Source organism: Pseudophryne corroboree, chromosome 1 (genome assembly GCF_028390025.1).
Source record: "Pseudophryne corroboree isolate aPseCor3 chromosome 1, aPseCor3.hap2, whole genome shotgun sequence".
NCBI lineage: Eukaryota > Metazoa > Chordata > Amphibia > Anura > Myobatrachidae > Pseudophryne > Pseudophryne corroboree.
Genome location: NC_086444.1, coordinates 400,560,449 through 400,576,564, shown reverse-complemented (window position 1 = coordinate 400,576,564; position 16,116 = coordinate 400,560,449). Strand labels below are relative to the sequence as shown.

General features: G+C 43.4%; 1 protein-coding gene across 2 annotated transcripts in view; it reads left to right on the top strand.

Moving 5' to 3' along the window:
* The window catches only part of KIAA1671 (KIAA1671 ortholog), a 431,335-nt gene that overhangs the window by 169,153 nt on the left and 246,066 nt on the right, over positions 1-16,116 (top strand). For both annotated transcript variants that reach the window (XM_063913220.1, XM_063913219.1), the window contains exon 4: positions 11,812-14,682. In XM_063913220.1, the coding sequence (XP_063769290.1) occupies positions 11,812-14,682 (2,871 nt within the window). The remainder of the gene's footprint in view (positions 1-11,811; positions 14,683-16,116) is intronic.

Genomic DNA, 16,116 nt, shown 5'->3' with positions numbered 1-16,116 from the left:
AACTTCTAGCAGCCAAGGAATGAATTTAGAGCAAAGGATGGCACAACTTGTTTCTAGAAAATATCTAACAAAGCCGTTAAATGAATTGCTTTTAGTTAGCACAAGGACAAATAAAAGAAATGTACTTTAGTACACAGTGGATCAGGCACATAAATAAGTAGTGTCACATTATGCAGCGATATCTCAGACACTACAGCACTAATGCTATGAATAAGGACGGAATCTTAGTTTTCTAATTGCTAATGCTTGTTTAACTCCCTTTGCTTGATGTAATAGATTTTTTTTTCCCCACAAAAAGTGGCAATATTCATTGCTCTGTGTATAGCTTGCCATACGTCTGCCTGGAGGGAATTTGCATGATCAGACAGTGATTTGTGCATGATCAGACAGTGATTTGTTTTAAGCCGGGTACACAGTAGTCGATAAATCAGATGATTTGTAGTTTTGAGCCAAATCAAAACAACAAATCGTCCACATTGTCCAGTCTGTACACACTAACGCACACGCTCCTATGAGTCACTTGTTGTGTTTTCTGATCTGCCTGCAGTGCAGTGCAGGCAGATCTGAAGATACCGTGAGGGGCAAGGGCGTAGCTACTACAGGTGCAGGCAGTGCAGCTGCTATGGGGCCCAGAGCTGTCAGGGGCCCACCTTCCCTATCAAAGTTACATGTGTTATATAAATTTCTGCTGCGGGGTACACTGGGCTCCACAAGGATAGACAGTGGGGTGTAGAGTAGGATCTTGATCCGAGGCACCAACAGGCTCAAAAGCTTTGACTGTTCCCAAGATGCATAGCGCCACCTCCTCTATAACCCCGCCTCCCTGCACAGGAGCTCAGTTTTTTAGTTGGTGCCGCAGATAGCAGGCACATAACAGAGGGGGCTGCTCCAGGCAGCCCTAAGAAGAGCTTTTTATGAAGAAAAGTGAAGACTTCAAGGGCTGCAGCAGTGTGTAGATGTCAGGAGACATTCACTGCTGCAGCTCCATCTCTCCCCAGCGGCGCTGTACACTCCCGTGCCCTGGTTGCCGGGTACCTACAGCAGGAGGCTCCAGTTTTCTTCTTGTCAGGCACACACGACTGGGGCTCTCCGGGATCGTGTGGCCGCGCTTCGGGAGGTGGTGAGTGGGTCCGCTCACGGGACCCGTGCTATATCGCGATCCGGCGCGGTCGGTGGGAGGCGGGCCGCGCGCGCTGGCGGTGGACACTGTGGCATACAGGCGATCCCACTAAATCACCAGGGCATGGGTGCAGGTCTGGTTTTCTCTCTAATCCGTCTTACTAGTAGCCCGCAGTACCAGGTGGTTTTGCCAGCACGGGGATAAGGCTTAGACCTGGAGCCCCTCCCCCAGCCCCAGGGTGCCATTTACAGTAAATGTTCCCGCCGTGGAGCTGCATATCTGTCTCTCCCTCACTCCCTGTCAGTGTTTGGGCGCCATTTCTCTCAGCTACACTGTTCCTGGGACTGCTTGGGCAAATCCTCCTTTGTAAAGCCGCCTGATAGTCAGCGCTGTGAATTTACAAGACACTTAAGTATTCTACATGTCATTTAGACAGTGATAGTTAAGAAAGAGTGCATTTAGTCAGGGTTATCTGGTACAAGTACCCTGTGATATACATCCAGTTCTTACTGTGCAGTGTTATATCTATTGACTACATAGCTATATATATATATATATAGGAGCTAGTCCAGTGCAGTATTATTGTTTGTAATAACCTCTGCATTGTACAACTGTGACTATGTGTGTGCATTAGCTGTCACACGCCATAGGCGGCGTTCACCACGCTTACCCCTGCGTGCCTGCTGGTCTGTGTTGCGGCCTCCGCCTTCGGTGGTCCACGGGCTCTGGCGGCTGGCTGGCGCGGCTCCTGGCGGTTTCTACGGGGCAGGGGCGCCGCCATGACACCCGGCATCACGTGGGTGGGGGAGCAGGTGACGTCATCAGACTGTTCCGCCAATCCAGCGGAGGCGCGAGATTCAAAGTCAGACACCGGGCAGAGCCTCGGCGCCTGAGTATCGTCTTTTCCCCTGATGTGGATGCCAGTGCTCTTGTTCCCGACGTATCTCTCTGCAGTCGTACCCCAGTCTCTCCGGCACTTCCAGGTACCAGTTGCTGCACAGTTCAGCGTATACTGCGGCTGGTGTGTTTCTCTGCAATCCAGTCACCAGTGCTTCTTGGAGTCAGCGTGTGCTGCGGGCTAATCACCGCTCTCAAATCATACAAATCATCAGTGTCTTTAACCACCGCTCCCAAGTTTTGCAAGTTGCCAGTGTCTCTAACCACCGCTCTCAAGTTCTACAAATCATCAGTGTCTTTAATCACCGCTCCCAAGTGTTGCAAGTTGCCAGTGTCTCTAACCACCGCTCTCAAGTTCTACAAATCATCAGTGTCTTTAATCACCGCTCTCAAGTCATACAAATCATCAGTGTCTTTAACCACCGTTCTCAAGTTCTACAAATCATCAGTGTCCTTAACCACCGTTCACCAGTTCTTCAAATCACCAGTATCTTTAAAAACATCACTTACAAGTTCTTCAGTCATTATTATCTTGTACCAACACTCACAAGTACTTCTTTTCCTGGAATCCTCAGCATTGCTTACAAGTTCTCCTATAGGCCTGGACATTTCCCATATGTTCCTTCTCTGCTATGTGACATTGTGTTGCTCTCCTCCTGCAATAAAGTTCTTTAATATTTTCACCAAGCTTTTCTGTCAGAGTCCTGTATGAGGAAGACCTATATTAAGCCTTCCCTGTTCCGACCCAACTGTGGTTCCTCTCCTCTACCATCGGGAGAACCCCCGAGTTCACAACACCCCCAACCTAGGTCAGTGACATTAGCTTGCTGGGTGATTTTCATTTTGTGTCTCTCACTCAACTTGCTATCCCTATATTCTATAACCTGAGGGGCCTTGGTGCGTCAGGTTTATAATACTGTAATATAGGATATTCACAAGATATACTCTAATTGTATTTTTCTCTCTGATTTTAGTCACCATATCTCTCCTGTATCCCTGCTTGTGCTACTACATTGCGCAGGGGTTTGGGTAAGAGGTATTGTGCTGCTGACAATTGTACTGTGTTACCTGATATTGCAAGTTATATCATATCTGCTTCTGAGGGTAACTGTTCTGGGGCTGAACACACTATGGGTGTTGCTGATGCCACAGAACCCTATGAGGAGAATATTGCAGCTGAGGGCTCTGGTTCTGGGGGCTCCTTTCCCCCCAGTGGGACTGTGGCAACGGGGGTCCATAATGACCCACAGTGGGCTACCTTCTACACACTTCTGAATACGCTAGTTACTAAACTGACGCCCCCTATGGTACCTCCTATGCCGGTTCAACCGTATGTGGTCCCCACGGCTAATCCGCCGTGGGCAGATATCTTGTCTGCTCAATTGAAGAAATTGAACCAGTCTTTGACTACGAAAAAGTCTGGCCCTCGCTCGCCTAAGACCAAGGGGTCCTCCAAGCGAGCTCTTACCTCCTCACAATCCACTGCTGTCACTGACACCTCGTCTGATGAAGATGGCGATTACACTGACCCCACAGATTCTGACACAGATACTGCTGATGGGGAGGGTAGGTCACAAGTGGATGTTCCTGATCTTTTGGAGGCTATTAAGTTGATTCTACAGATTACGGATGATCCCGAGCCATCCGTCCCTCCTAAGAAACCAGATTGGTTCAAGCGTCAGTAGGTGGTTAAACAAGTTTTACCTCATTCTGATCACCTAGTGGATATACGTCAGGAATTATGGGAAAATCCAGGGAAGAAGTTTGTGCCTCACAAGAAGATGCTGGCTCGCTATCCCCTCGCTCCAGAGCTGTCAAAAAATTGGGAAACGCCTCCTCCAGTGGACTCGTATGTGGCAAGGATGGTGGTTTCCTCAGCTCTACCTGTCACTACCATCAAGTCTCTGAAAGAGCCTACAGATAAATGTGTGGAGGGTTTTCTGAAAGCGATTTACACCCTCACGGGTGCTGCACAAAGGCCCACTATTGCAGCGACATGGGCTGCAGAGGCTATTGAAGCGTGGGCCCTAGAGTTGGAAGCTGAAATCTCTTCTGACCATGCTAGACAATGCTTGTCATACATGCCGGAGTGTGGGACCTCCATCCAGAAGTGTTTCAACTCCTCGTGGAAAGGTGGGGCCTTCCAGACGTGGATCTGATGGCGTCTCAAAACAATCACAAGGTTCCGGTCTTCGGAGCAAGGACAAGGTATCCTCAAGCAGCATTCGTGGATGCGCTGGCGGTGCCGTAGAATTTCGGCTGCCGTACGTGTTCCCTCCGGTGTCACTCCTGCCCAGGGTAATTCGGAACTTCAAGCAGGAAGGAGGAATCCTGCTTCTCATAGCTCCAGCGTGGCCCAGACGGCACTGGTTCTCAGACCTTCAGGGCCTCTCATCAGAGCGTCCAATTCTACTTCCACAATGCCCAGACCTCTTCATTCAGGGCCCCTGTGTCTACCAGGACCTGGCCTGGCTGTCTTTGACGGCGTGGCTCTTGAAGCTTCCGTCTTGAGGGCTAAAGGGTTTTCTGAGGCGGTCATTCAATCTATGTTGCGGCCCAGAAACCGGCTTCTGCTTGGATTTACCATAGGGTCTGGAATTCTTACTTTGTTTGGTGCGCATCTAACAATTATGACGCTTCCAAGTTTATTACAGCCAAGTTGTTGGCTTTTCTTCAGCAGGGCCTGGACTTAGACCTGCGTCTGGCCTCCCTCAAGGTTCAAATTTCTGCCTTGTCGGTGTGGTTTCAGAGAAAAATTGCGACCTTACCTGATGTGCATACCTTTACTGAGGGTGTGTTGCGTATCCAACCTCCCTATGTCCCGCCTGTGGCTCCTTGGGATTTGTCGGTGGTTTTGGAGGCGTTACAAGAGTCTCCGTTTGAACCTCTTGGTTCAGCTGATCTTAAGTGGCTTTCCCTTAAGGTGGTGTTTCTGCTGGCTATTGCCTCAGCTAGAAGAGTGTCGGATTTGGGTGCCTTGTCTTGTAATTCCTCATATCTGATATTTCACCGTGACTGGGCGGTTCTTAGGACTCGTCCCGGATTTTTACCTAAGGTGGTTTCTTCGTTCCACCTTAATCAAAAGATTGTGGTTCCGGCACTTGTTTCTCCTGATCTGTCTCCCAAAGAGCGGTCTTTGGATGTGGTACGGGCTTTCCGTGTCTATGTGAAGAGAACTGCTTCTATTAGGAAATCTGATTCTCTCTTTGTTCTGTTTGGATTTCACAAACGGGGCTGGCCTGCTCACAAGCAGACTTTGGCCAGATGGATTAGAATGGTGATTGCACATGCTTATGTGAAGGCTGGTCTGTCAGCTCCTGCTCACATTACGGCCCATTCTACTCGGTCCGTTGGACCTTCTTGGGCGGCCCGCCGTGGTGCGACCCTTGAACAATTATGCAAGGCGGCTACGTGGTCCTCAGTGAACACGTTCATCAGGTTCTATGCCTTCGATACTGCCGCTTCCCAGGATGCTTCCTTTGGACGCTGGGTTCTTGTGCCCGCTACAGTGCGTCCCCTCCCATAAGGAACTGCTTTAGTACATCCCCAATGTCTATCCTTGTGGAGCCCAGTGTACCCCGCAGCAGAAAACGAGTTTTATGGTAAGAACTTACCCTTGTTAAAACTCTTTCTGCGAGGTACACTCTGACGCACTTAACTTCTTTGGGTTGGCATGGCATTAGCCGCTGACACTTCTCCTGTCGTGAGAGTGTGGTGTATGTGGCTACTAACTGTTGTCGTCTCTCTTCCTGCTACTGCATTGAGCTGGTTAACTAAAAACTGAGCTCCTGTGCAGGGAGGTGGGGTTATAGAGGAGGCGGCGCTATGCATCTTGGGAACAGTCAATGCTTTTGAGCCTGTTGGTGCCTCGGATCAAGATCCTACTCTACACCCCAATGTCTATCCTTGTGGAGCCCAGTGTACCTCGCAGAAAGAGTTTTAACAATGGTAAGTTCTTACCATAAAATTTGTTTTTTCGCCATTGGGTAGTACGTAGGGGTCCTTTCAAACTTTTTCTTTGGGGCCTGCAATATATCTAGGTATGCCCCTGGACCTGCTTATTGTAGTGTGGTATAAAATGAACTGTAGGGCATTTTAATGTTATATAACATGAACTGGGGCACTGTAATGAGGCACAATATGAACAGGGGGCACTATATATTATAATGTGAATTGGGGGTACTGTGCGGCATAATGTGTACTGGCAGCTCTTAAATGTGACATAAGGTGTACTAAGCACTACTACGATTCATAAAAGAAACTAGGGCACTACTATGGGGCATAACATTAAATAAGGCTCTACTATGGTTTCGAAAATGAACTATGGCACTATTATAGGGCATAAAATTAACAACTGCTGCAGAGAAGTGTCTCTCTAGAAGCATTGGGACGGGGGGCCCTTCAAAATGTTGCTGTGGGGCCCACAAAGTACTGGCTACGCTCCTGGTGAGGGACGTAAAGCTTCTGGATGTGGCATACGGGAGAGTTTATGGGATGGCTGATGTATCATTACCCATTCCCATCATCCGACAGCCACATTGTGTAGTGTGTACCCAACTTAACATGTCTGAGCTTACTGGCCTATAGCATCTATTTGATATGCTCTTTAAGAGGAAGGGTTTTTTATTTTGTTTGTTTGATAATGCATGTCCTGTCCTGTTTATAGGGGATAGGTACGAAATCCCGGCAGTCAGGATGCTGTAGGTAGGTATTTTAACCAATTTCCCTAACTATCCCATCCCAAAGCTTATCCCCCCCCCCCCCCCCCACAGCCTAACCCTAACCACCTCACATCCACAGCCTAACCCTAACCACCTCACATCCACAGCCTAAACCTAACCACCTCACATCCACAGCGTAATCCTACCCTTGGGGCCTTACCCCCCGTACTTACAGTCGCAATTCTTACCATCGGGATCCCGCTGTCTGTATTCTGTCTGTATTCTGACTGTGTTATGACTGACCCTGAATGCATTCCGTTTTTAGGTTTAGTTAAGTTAACAAAAGGAGCAGTAATTCTGTCAGGATTTTTGTCCCACATTTATGCTTCCAGGAGGTAACAGGACCTCTATGTTGACTACTTTTAATCATTCTGTTTTGATTCTTCTGTTTAATAATAGTATATGTTTCTCTTTGAATACTCCATGAAAACCCTTACAATGGGTATGAATCCATTCAAGATTAGTAGACCGCTTTAAAAAATCTCAGCTGGAATGGTATATTATGAGCTCCTTCTTTTTCCTAGTCTCTTTTCCTGCCTCTAGATTAGGAAGTTTAGAACATGATTCCTCAAGTGTGGTGGATAATTCCTATAGCGCTGAAACTGAGTAAACAACAATGTTGGCATCTGAACAAGTATTTTTCATTGGAAAACGAAGTCCAAAAAGCAATGTGTCCCCCACATATCCCTTAAATGTGGTTCCCTTCATTCCTTTCCATATCTATGCTCCACTTTTGGCCTTCCAACCCATCTAGCATGCTGCAACTCCAGCATGCTCTCTGTGCACAGTGAGGAGGGATACTCTTACCATCTCTGCATCTCTGGTTCGGTTGTTAGTCCTTACCTTCCCTGGTTGGAAGTCTACTTTTCTAGCCTACCCCACTCTATGCGCACATCATGGGGCTCATGGGTAGTGGACCTGAGTGTCTTGTCAGATGATTACTGGAAGTCCCTACTGGGATGCCATGGTGTGTGCCAAATATTAGCAGATCCAACTCTACACAGGGTCTATTGGACCCATATCAGGCTTTATGGCTTTGGTGGTCTGTCTTTAGATATCTGTCCCAAGTATACAACCCCTTCTGCTGGTTTCTGGCATCTGCTTTGGTCATGTCCTTAGTTAGCCTCCTTATTTTCTAGAGTTGTTGCTTGCATACTGGGTACGAGTAAATGGATTCCCTTTTTAACCTTTTAAGCCTGATGAATTCTATCAATGTGTCCTTAATTTTACATGTGAGTAATCTATTAACGCTAGACCGTGTTTGTATGGCTCGCACATGCATGGCTCCTGATCCCACTTCTTTTTCATCCTGGTTGTCCCTAGTTAATGTAACCATTTCTCATCAAGGCTTTAAGTATCGGAAGTGAAAGTGCCTCTTAAAATTTTATAGAATGTGAACCCTCTGGAGGGAATTTAGATAAGCCCTTGAACCTCATTACCTCTGAACACTCCATATGGTGACCTCGGCTGAAATACCTCTGCCAGCAGATGCTTCATTCTCTATGTATGTTACTTTTGATGTTTTTGCTGCACCTGTCCAATGCTGACACATTTCTGTCCTTTATTGACTATTGACCACTTATAATGCTCTTTATAAATGTTCCATTCCTGTATTTACTGCTTCCATTCCCGTATGTTTTATTGCTTATTATGTCTTACAATGCAAATTTTACCAAATTGAGCTTGTAATTTTTGTTTGCAGTAACCCATAGCTCGTACTATGCTCATTGCTATATATATGCCCTGTTTTTGATGTTTTATTTTATTTTGTAACACAAAAAAAATCTTCAATAACAATACTTGATTTTAAAAAAAATGTGAAAGAATGGTCACAATTGGATAGACTTTGGTCAAAGGGTGTAGTATGTTATGCCGGCGCTTGGGACCCCTTTGGGAGATACTTTCAAAAACCTTATATTTCATCTGGGTACAACATTGAAGCCTGTCATTGCCATCGTTGCAGTTTCCTGAGCATGCAAACTACGGTGATAAACTCTTCGGATGATGTCCATAAGAAGGTAAACCTATGTCATACAGAGATGAACTAAATTCCTGTGTGAAGCTTCTTTGGACACCACAATTTGGCATCATCTATAGTTGCAGGAAGAACCCTTTTATGGTCCAAATATAGCTTTACTAATTTCTCGTATGAAGGAACTAATGTTATTCAGGAAGAAATTAGCTTCAAGTATACTGAAAAATGCCAGATAGGTAGCTATTTGTTTACATCAGGGATGATAAAAGAGGTATTCTCAGTCGTCATCCTCACACTAGGAGTTTATTAATCTAAAAAAAGTTATAAACCTGGGAATTTCACAACTAGAAGCACTACAAAACAGCACTTCAAGATTTAATCAAAAAAATCAGAAGGGCAAAGACACCTTTTCAAAACTCTTGTGAAGAAACCGCCAGGTGCTGAATTTCAGAAGACTTAACAGTTTTGTCAGTGCCAACATCTCTGTGCCTGCTCCCCACAGAAAATGACTGAGCAACTGGATTCTAGAACCACATTTCCAGTACACTTTTCTGCCCTTTAGCCTGGCAACAACTCTTAAGACCCTTCACATATGTGTCCAGTTGTGCCCATAATTGAACGACACCCTGGAGTTGAAGTTGTCTGATCAGGCAGTAAGAATCAGAACTGATAATGGGGTACATTTACTAAAGCTTCTAAAACAGAGAATTGGTGATGTTGCCCATAGCAACCAATCAGATACTGTCTATCATTTCTCTATTGCCTTTTAGAAAATGATAGACAGCATCTGATTGGTTGCTATGGGCAACATCACCATTTCTCTGTTTTAGAAGCTTTAGTAAATTTACCCCTATGTCCAACAGACACATTTGAACTGTAATTTAATCTAAAATTTAGCTCCTTCCTTCACAACAGAAAGAATCTGGGAAAAACCATTAAAAACAAATCCACTTTCTTAACAGATATCTCAAAATACAGTGCCTGGCACATCAATCACATATTCATCAATGTGTTTCAAGGTATGCCTTATACTATTGGGAAATGTCCTCTTCCACATTAGTTCTTCCTTGGGGAAGATGGCACATGGACAATCTCTAGTTAGAACTACGAAGTTTGTGGGATCATAAACAGACTTCTCTGGAAAACAACATAAAGTTATTTACGATATAAAAGGTATTCTCTGATCTGGTGATATCACACAATAATATAAAGCCAGAGTGGCTAATAGTAGTGACAGATTCCAATACTACAGGATGGGGACCTTCTTTCGAGAAAAGTACAGAGGCCATTGACAGAAAGGAACTTTGTCTGTCTGTCTGTCTGTCTATCGATCTATCTATCATACCATACTATCCCTTTTAAACCAGAACAAGCATGAATTACACCTGGTTTTAACCAGCTAGAGATCATTTGTAATAAAGTACCTGTCAATCAGATCCCAACTGCCAAGTCACAGGCTGGGTTTTAAAAAAGTCAGTACTTTATCTCCGTCCACTTTATCTCCATCCAAGGCTTAGGAAATAGATCCCTTAGTTTGGGACTTGCTTTATGTACACACAAAGATCGGGTATCAGCTTTGAGTATTATTTTTTTTTGCTGAAGATATGGTCATTTTAGTTTTTCCAAGCAATAAAGGGAATTATCGGGTTGTTTATATCTCTGTGGGACCTCACTTACAGAAGCATAATATCACCCATTGCCTGATGTACCACTAAGATGGATACAATAAAAGAAGTAGTGGTCATTTACTTTTTGCCATAAGAATAGTTTATTAACAGACACTATTGTGCAATTAACGATTTTAAATATATTTTGAGATAGACAGGTTCTGAAAGCCAGTCAACCAAAAGTTATTTTATGTTTTCATCTCAACCGCATGCGTTCAAGAGGAAAGGGCTTATGGTGGCAGAACTACTAGAGCTCATGCTACTCAGGCGATGGCAACTTGTGCGAAGAAGGCTTAGGCTTTCATGGCAGTCCTTTGTAGCAGGATAGATATCTATCCATACTGTCTGTCGTCATTATCTAGCTATTTTACAATCTCCTGATTGTGTGTGTGTATATATATATGTATGGTTGTATGGATGGAGAAGTGAGTAGTGGCATGAGGCCAGACTATGGTGACCCTGATGGATGAACCTTTTACTAGTGGGTAATAACCCAACATTATCACTGTGCACAAATGTGTCACAATTGAAGAAAACAGACCACTAATTACTTGTGTAATCAATTGCTATTGTGACTGCAATTTCTGGGATCTAATGATATGCCTCCTTCTACAGCAGTGAACTCCATCTTCCTATTTAAAACTTCCACTAAAACATTCTGTTCATCCCTGAACGGAATGTGGCACGGGGATCATTTATATATATTTTTTTCCTATTCATCCAATTATGTAATTTTCGAACTTGCTGCTTTTGGCAAGGTGGTTCAAGATGCGAATAGGGATCGGTTTTGGTCCCTCCTCCTTCTTTTAGTCCCTCCACATGAACGCAATTCACGTATGCACAGTGATACTGCCAGGTTGTGTTTTTTCCACAATTTGTATCAACCTTTTAAAGTAATCTCTCATTGATTTACTTCTGTCTGCCCGCTCTTGTTCATGGTTCCATGAGCAGCCAACTTTAATAACCTTGTGCACTGTTGAAACAGGGATGCCAATGTCTTTGTACATGAGCTTATTCCCTTTTACAGGTCTTGAGTTGGGTGATAATAGTACTTCTAATTCTCTCGCAATTGTGGCCTTTTTAAACATTAACAGTATTTTTCATTGGTTTATTCGATACGTGCGAGCGCTCACCATTTATCTCAGATGACTGTCATTTCTGATTTACCACAGAAGTCTAATCTAGATTTTTTTTTTTTTTTTTAATTAGCATGTCATGGCAATATTTACATTTTTATAGTGGTGTATCCTATTTCTTTTTTTCAAATAGTTATTGTATTATCCTTATTTTTTCTATGCTTTTATTATTTATGATTGCTAATAGTATTTACATTTATGATTGCTAATAGTATTTACATAATAATAAACATACATATTAACATGGTTCATTTTTTTTTTTTTTTTATTCCTCCCCCCCCCCCCCCCCCCCCAGGAAAATACAGACTGGAGAACAAGTGAGTTATCGGAGGAGAAACCACTAAGACCAAGGAGGTCAATCAGAAAAGTTGATGAACGTTTACAAATTGAGGAAAGTTCAAATATTCCCAAAGAGAGAAGGTACACATACAAAGATAGCAAATATGACACTACAAATGATGTGTCTGAAAAAGAACCTAATTCAGACGTAGCAGACAGAACTGTGAAAACGGTGAAAGCCACAATGTTTGAACATAAAATAGAAAGACATAATGCTGCTGAAGTATACCATGCAGGAGATCCTCTATCCAGCTATCCTCCCAGATCTGATGCCTCATCTGAACGTTCAGGGACTAAACATGAAACGACGAGTTGGTCAGAATGGCTAAGTGGTGATAATGTGCATTCAGTATCACAATGCAGCAAAGACCATGAATTCTCGGATAAGATTAGGGAAAGGTCCTTTGGAAAGTTCTCATCTCCTAAAGAGGCTGGTAATGTTGGAGATGGGCTACATAACCTCAACAAAGTTGATAACAGGCGCATCGAGCCAAGATTTGAAGTTATCCAATCAGTTGGTGAAAAAGTCTTAAGTGAGTCTGTCCAAATGGCACCTGAAGATAAAGCTACGACCCTTAGATCTCGACGATCTTTCCACAAAAAAGATAGGGATCAGGACATGTTAGGGGTAGAGGAACATTTTACAGAGCGCCCCTCAGCGAGTAGTCTACAAAGAAGCAGGAGTGAATACATAAAGAGAAGGACCCAAGACAGTCCACAGGAAAGTTCATCTAATATACTTTTTCCAAGAGACGTTGATGTTCCTTTTGAGAAAAAAATTGTTTTTAGAGGAGAAAAGATTGAGAGGACAGCACCAGCTGAAAGTCATTACATAAGAGAGAGAACTTATTTAACCAGTAAAAACAAAAGCATAGGAGATGAGAAACTATCTGATTTTCAGGATAAATCCTATATATTCGAAAACAAAGAAAAAAGAGATAATACATTGGAAAAGGATACTCTGGATCACCCTTCTTTTGGAATCGGTACAGAAAATAACAAAGGAATAAACCGATATTTTGGTGATTTTAATCGCCAACCATACAAGTCAGTTAGTGACTCTTTAGAGAAAGACTTGAAGATACCATCTAAACCTGTTAAAGATGAACCAAGTGTAACAAATTCAAATGTTAAAGAAATTAAAAATACATCCCCAGTTCATGAGGTGAAAACACAATTATTCAATCTGAACAGGTTTTCATCTGACAATGAACCAGGAGCATTAACTCAAAAAGGCCATACAGTTGCATCAAATGACTTTATTAATGTAATGTTAAATCAAGAAGTTGAGCAAATAAAGAAGGATTTAACACCTAAACCACTCAAGGAAGAATCTAAAGAAGACCTTAAGTGGATGAGAAGGAAAGCCTCATTTAATGCTAGAGATACAAGCAACGATGGTGCACGAATTACCTCTGATATATTCAAATCTGAGCTTGATGAAGAAAGGCAGCCAACAGATTTGAAATTGAAAAGTGAAAATAAAGACAAAGGGAGCACATCTACTGTTAAAGCCATATCTCCTATTGAGACAAAAGCAACCTATTTTGCTGTAACATGTGTAGATAACAAAAAACAGAAGAACAATTTTGAAAATCTGAGTAATAGTGCATTCCATTTACCATCAGAAGAATCTCTTTTTCAGGGTGATAAGAGACTGAACACCACATATACAAGGTCATACAGTGATTATGTCACAAATGAAGAAAAAAATACCAAAGACGACTTTGGAACCTTAAGTGCCTCAAAGGAAATCAAAACAATCAGAAACCAGAAAACTGTTGAAGAAGATTTAATAGGTAAGTCAGAAAAGACTTCAGAAAGACAGAATGTTATTGACATTGATGCATTACTCAAGAGACACAGGCAAAAGCCAAGCCTTGATGATAAAGGTCCTACATATAGAGAGTCTTATGTCAAAACTACACAGAAAACATATAAAATGGAGTCTGAGAATACACAAGAACAAAGTCTTCAAGATTCTCCTCTTAAGCTGGATGCTTTTTACAAATCAAAAGTTGTGGACATTGATTCTCTGATGGCAGACTATAATGCTAATCAACAGAAAGATAAAGAAAATAAGTTCAGGGGTGATGATCAAAATCTGTTTAAGTGGGAAAGGTCTAGATCTTTCAGGGACAGTGTCTCAAAAGGTTCTAGCACTAAATACAACGATCCCCCAAAACATGTTACCGCTACAGAAGGCTACCAGTATGAGTCTGTTGCGTCATGGTACAGTTCTCGAGAAACTACCTCAACAAAAGGCGATCATAAACATGATCCCCCCAAAAGTGCAACTATCTTAGATAATATGCATTCTCTTGCTGAGGCAAGTCGTGAGAAAAATCAAGATAAAGGAAGGGATGATCAAGGTATCCATGGACATTCAGAAAAGAGTCACAATATAGTTAGCTTAGATTCTTCTCTGGAATCCTCCACAAGAACTCGTGGTAGCTATAAAGCACGATCCACACAGGCCATGGAGTTGCCAACAACAATGGCCGACAAATCCACTCCACATATGCGTGCCAAAATAATTCAAGCTGAAATGAGCACCAATATTTATACAGAAGATGCTGCTGTGGTGGTGGAGTGTGAAAGCTCTGTGAAAACAGAAAGGAAGTCTACTGCAGTAGATGAAAGACTACAGCTTTCTGAACGAAGAAGCCCAAGAAAAGCCAGCGATTTAATCAACTTGATGTTAGAAAATAAAGAGAGGAGAGTGGACCAGCACCATACTAGGCAACGTCGTACAGTAGAGCTTCCACAAGAGCCAAGAACACACAGATCAACAAACCAACCAGAACGGGCACAATGGGAAAGCAAGGTATAAAAATTAGATTTCTCATTTCTGGGCATCTATATATTTGTGTTTATGTGAATAGGTTTCTTTTGCATAGCCAAACAAATCAATTCAGGCAAATTGTTAGTGTACAGATGTGTCCTCATACATCCAGTCTCAATACGCCCAGCAGCGCGAGATGCCTTGCGTGAGTGAGCCGGCAGGTCCTGTGCAAGTCTTCTAACATTGGGTGTATTTTTTCCCGTCGTACTCGTAACGCAATGCGGCTAGGACACATTAGGAAATGTGCTGCTTATTCTGATAAAACACTTGTACAGTATATTGTGTGTGACTGAGTCTGTGGCCCTCATTCCGAGTCGTTCGCTCGGTAATTTTCTTCGCATCGCAGCGTTTTTCTGCTTAGTACGCATGCGCAATGTTCGCACTGCGACTGCGCCAAGTAATTTTGCTATGAAGATAGTTTTTTTACTCACGGCTTTTTCTTCGCTCCGGCGAACGTAATGTGATTGACAGGAAATGGGTGTTACTGGGCGGAAACACGGCGTTTTATGGGCGTGTGGATGAAAACGCTACCGTTTCCGGAAAAAACGCAGGAGTGGCTGGAGGAACGGAGGAGTGTCTGGGCGAACGCTGGGTGTGTTTGTGACGTCAAACCAGGAACGACAAGCACTGAACTGATCGCAGATGCCGAGTAAGTCTGAAGCTACTCTGAAACTGCTAAGTAGTTAGTAATCGCAATATTGCGAATACATCGTTCGCAATTTTAAGAAGCTAAGATTCACTCCCAGTAGGCGGCGGCTTAGCGTGTGTAACTCTGCTAAAATCGCCTTGCGAGCGAACAACTCGGAATGAGGGCCTGTATACGGAGCAGAAAAGAACTTGTATTGGAAAAAAGCTGCGGTTGCTACATTGTAGCACTTCATGTTACACACAGATATACAAGTGTCTTATATCAAAGCAGCGCAGTGTCTTTGTGCATCATAGTCCCGTTGCATTGTGAATTGCGCATTCTCTGCAAAAAGACTCAACTCAAGATGCAACCTGGAGTGCCAAGAGGGGCTGTTTGGCGTAACTGCAGCAAAGATGTATGAGGACACATCTGTGTACTGTGAACTAATAGGAGAAAATTACTTTATGGGCCTGATTCAGACTCTGCTATCTTGACATATTTTGCCACAGTCCCATCTGCGTCTTTATGTTAATGACGCTATACAGCTGTTCCCAGGTGTATATCCGCGTGTCTGGACGCATATGGACTGAGATGCCCATTCACGGCATCTTTAGAGGCTGCATTACCCTCTGGTAGGTGCAGTTTCTCCATCTAAGTATGGCCTCCTGGATGAGCAGCAGTGCTAACTAGATGCAACATCTCCATTCATCTTTTTTGGTACCCCCTTTCACCCCTCACACACTCACACTTCCCCTCCCGTGACCTCCCAGTCACCATTCATGTCTGCC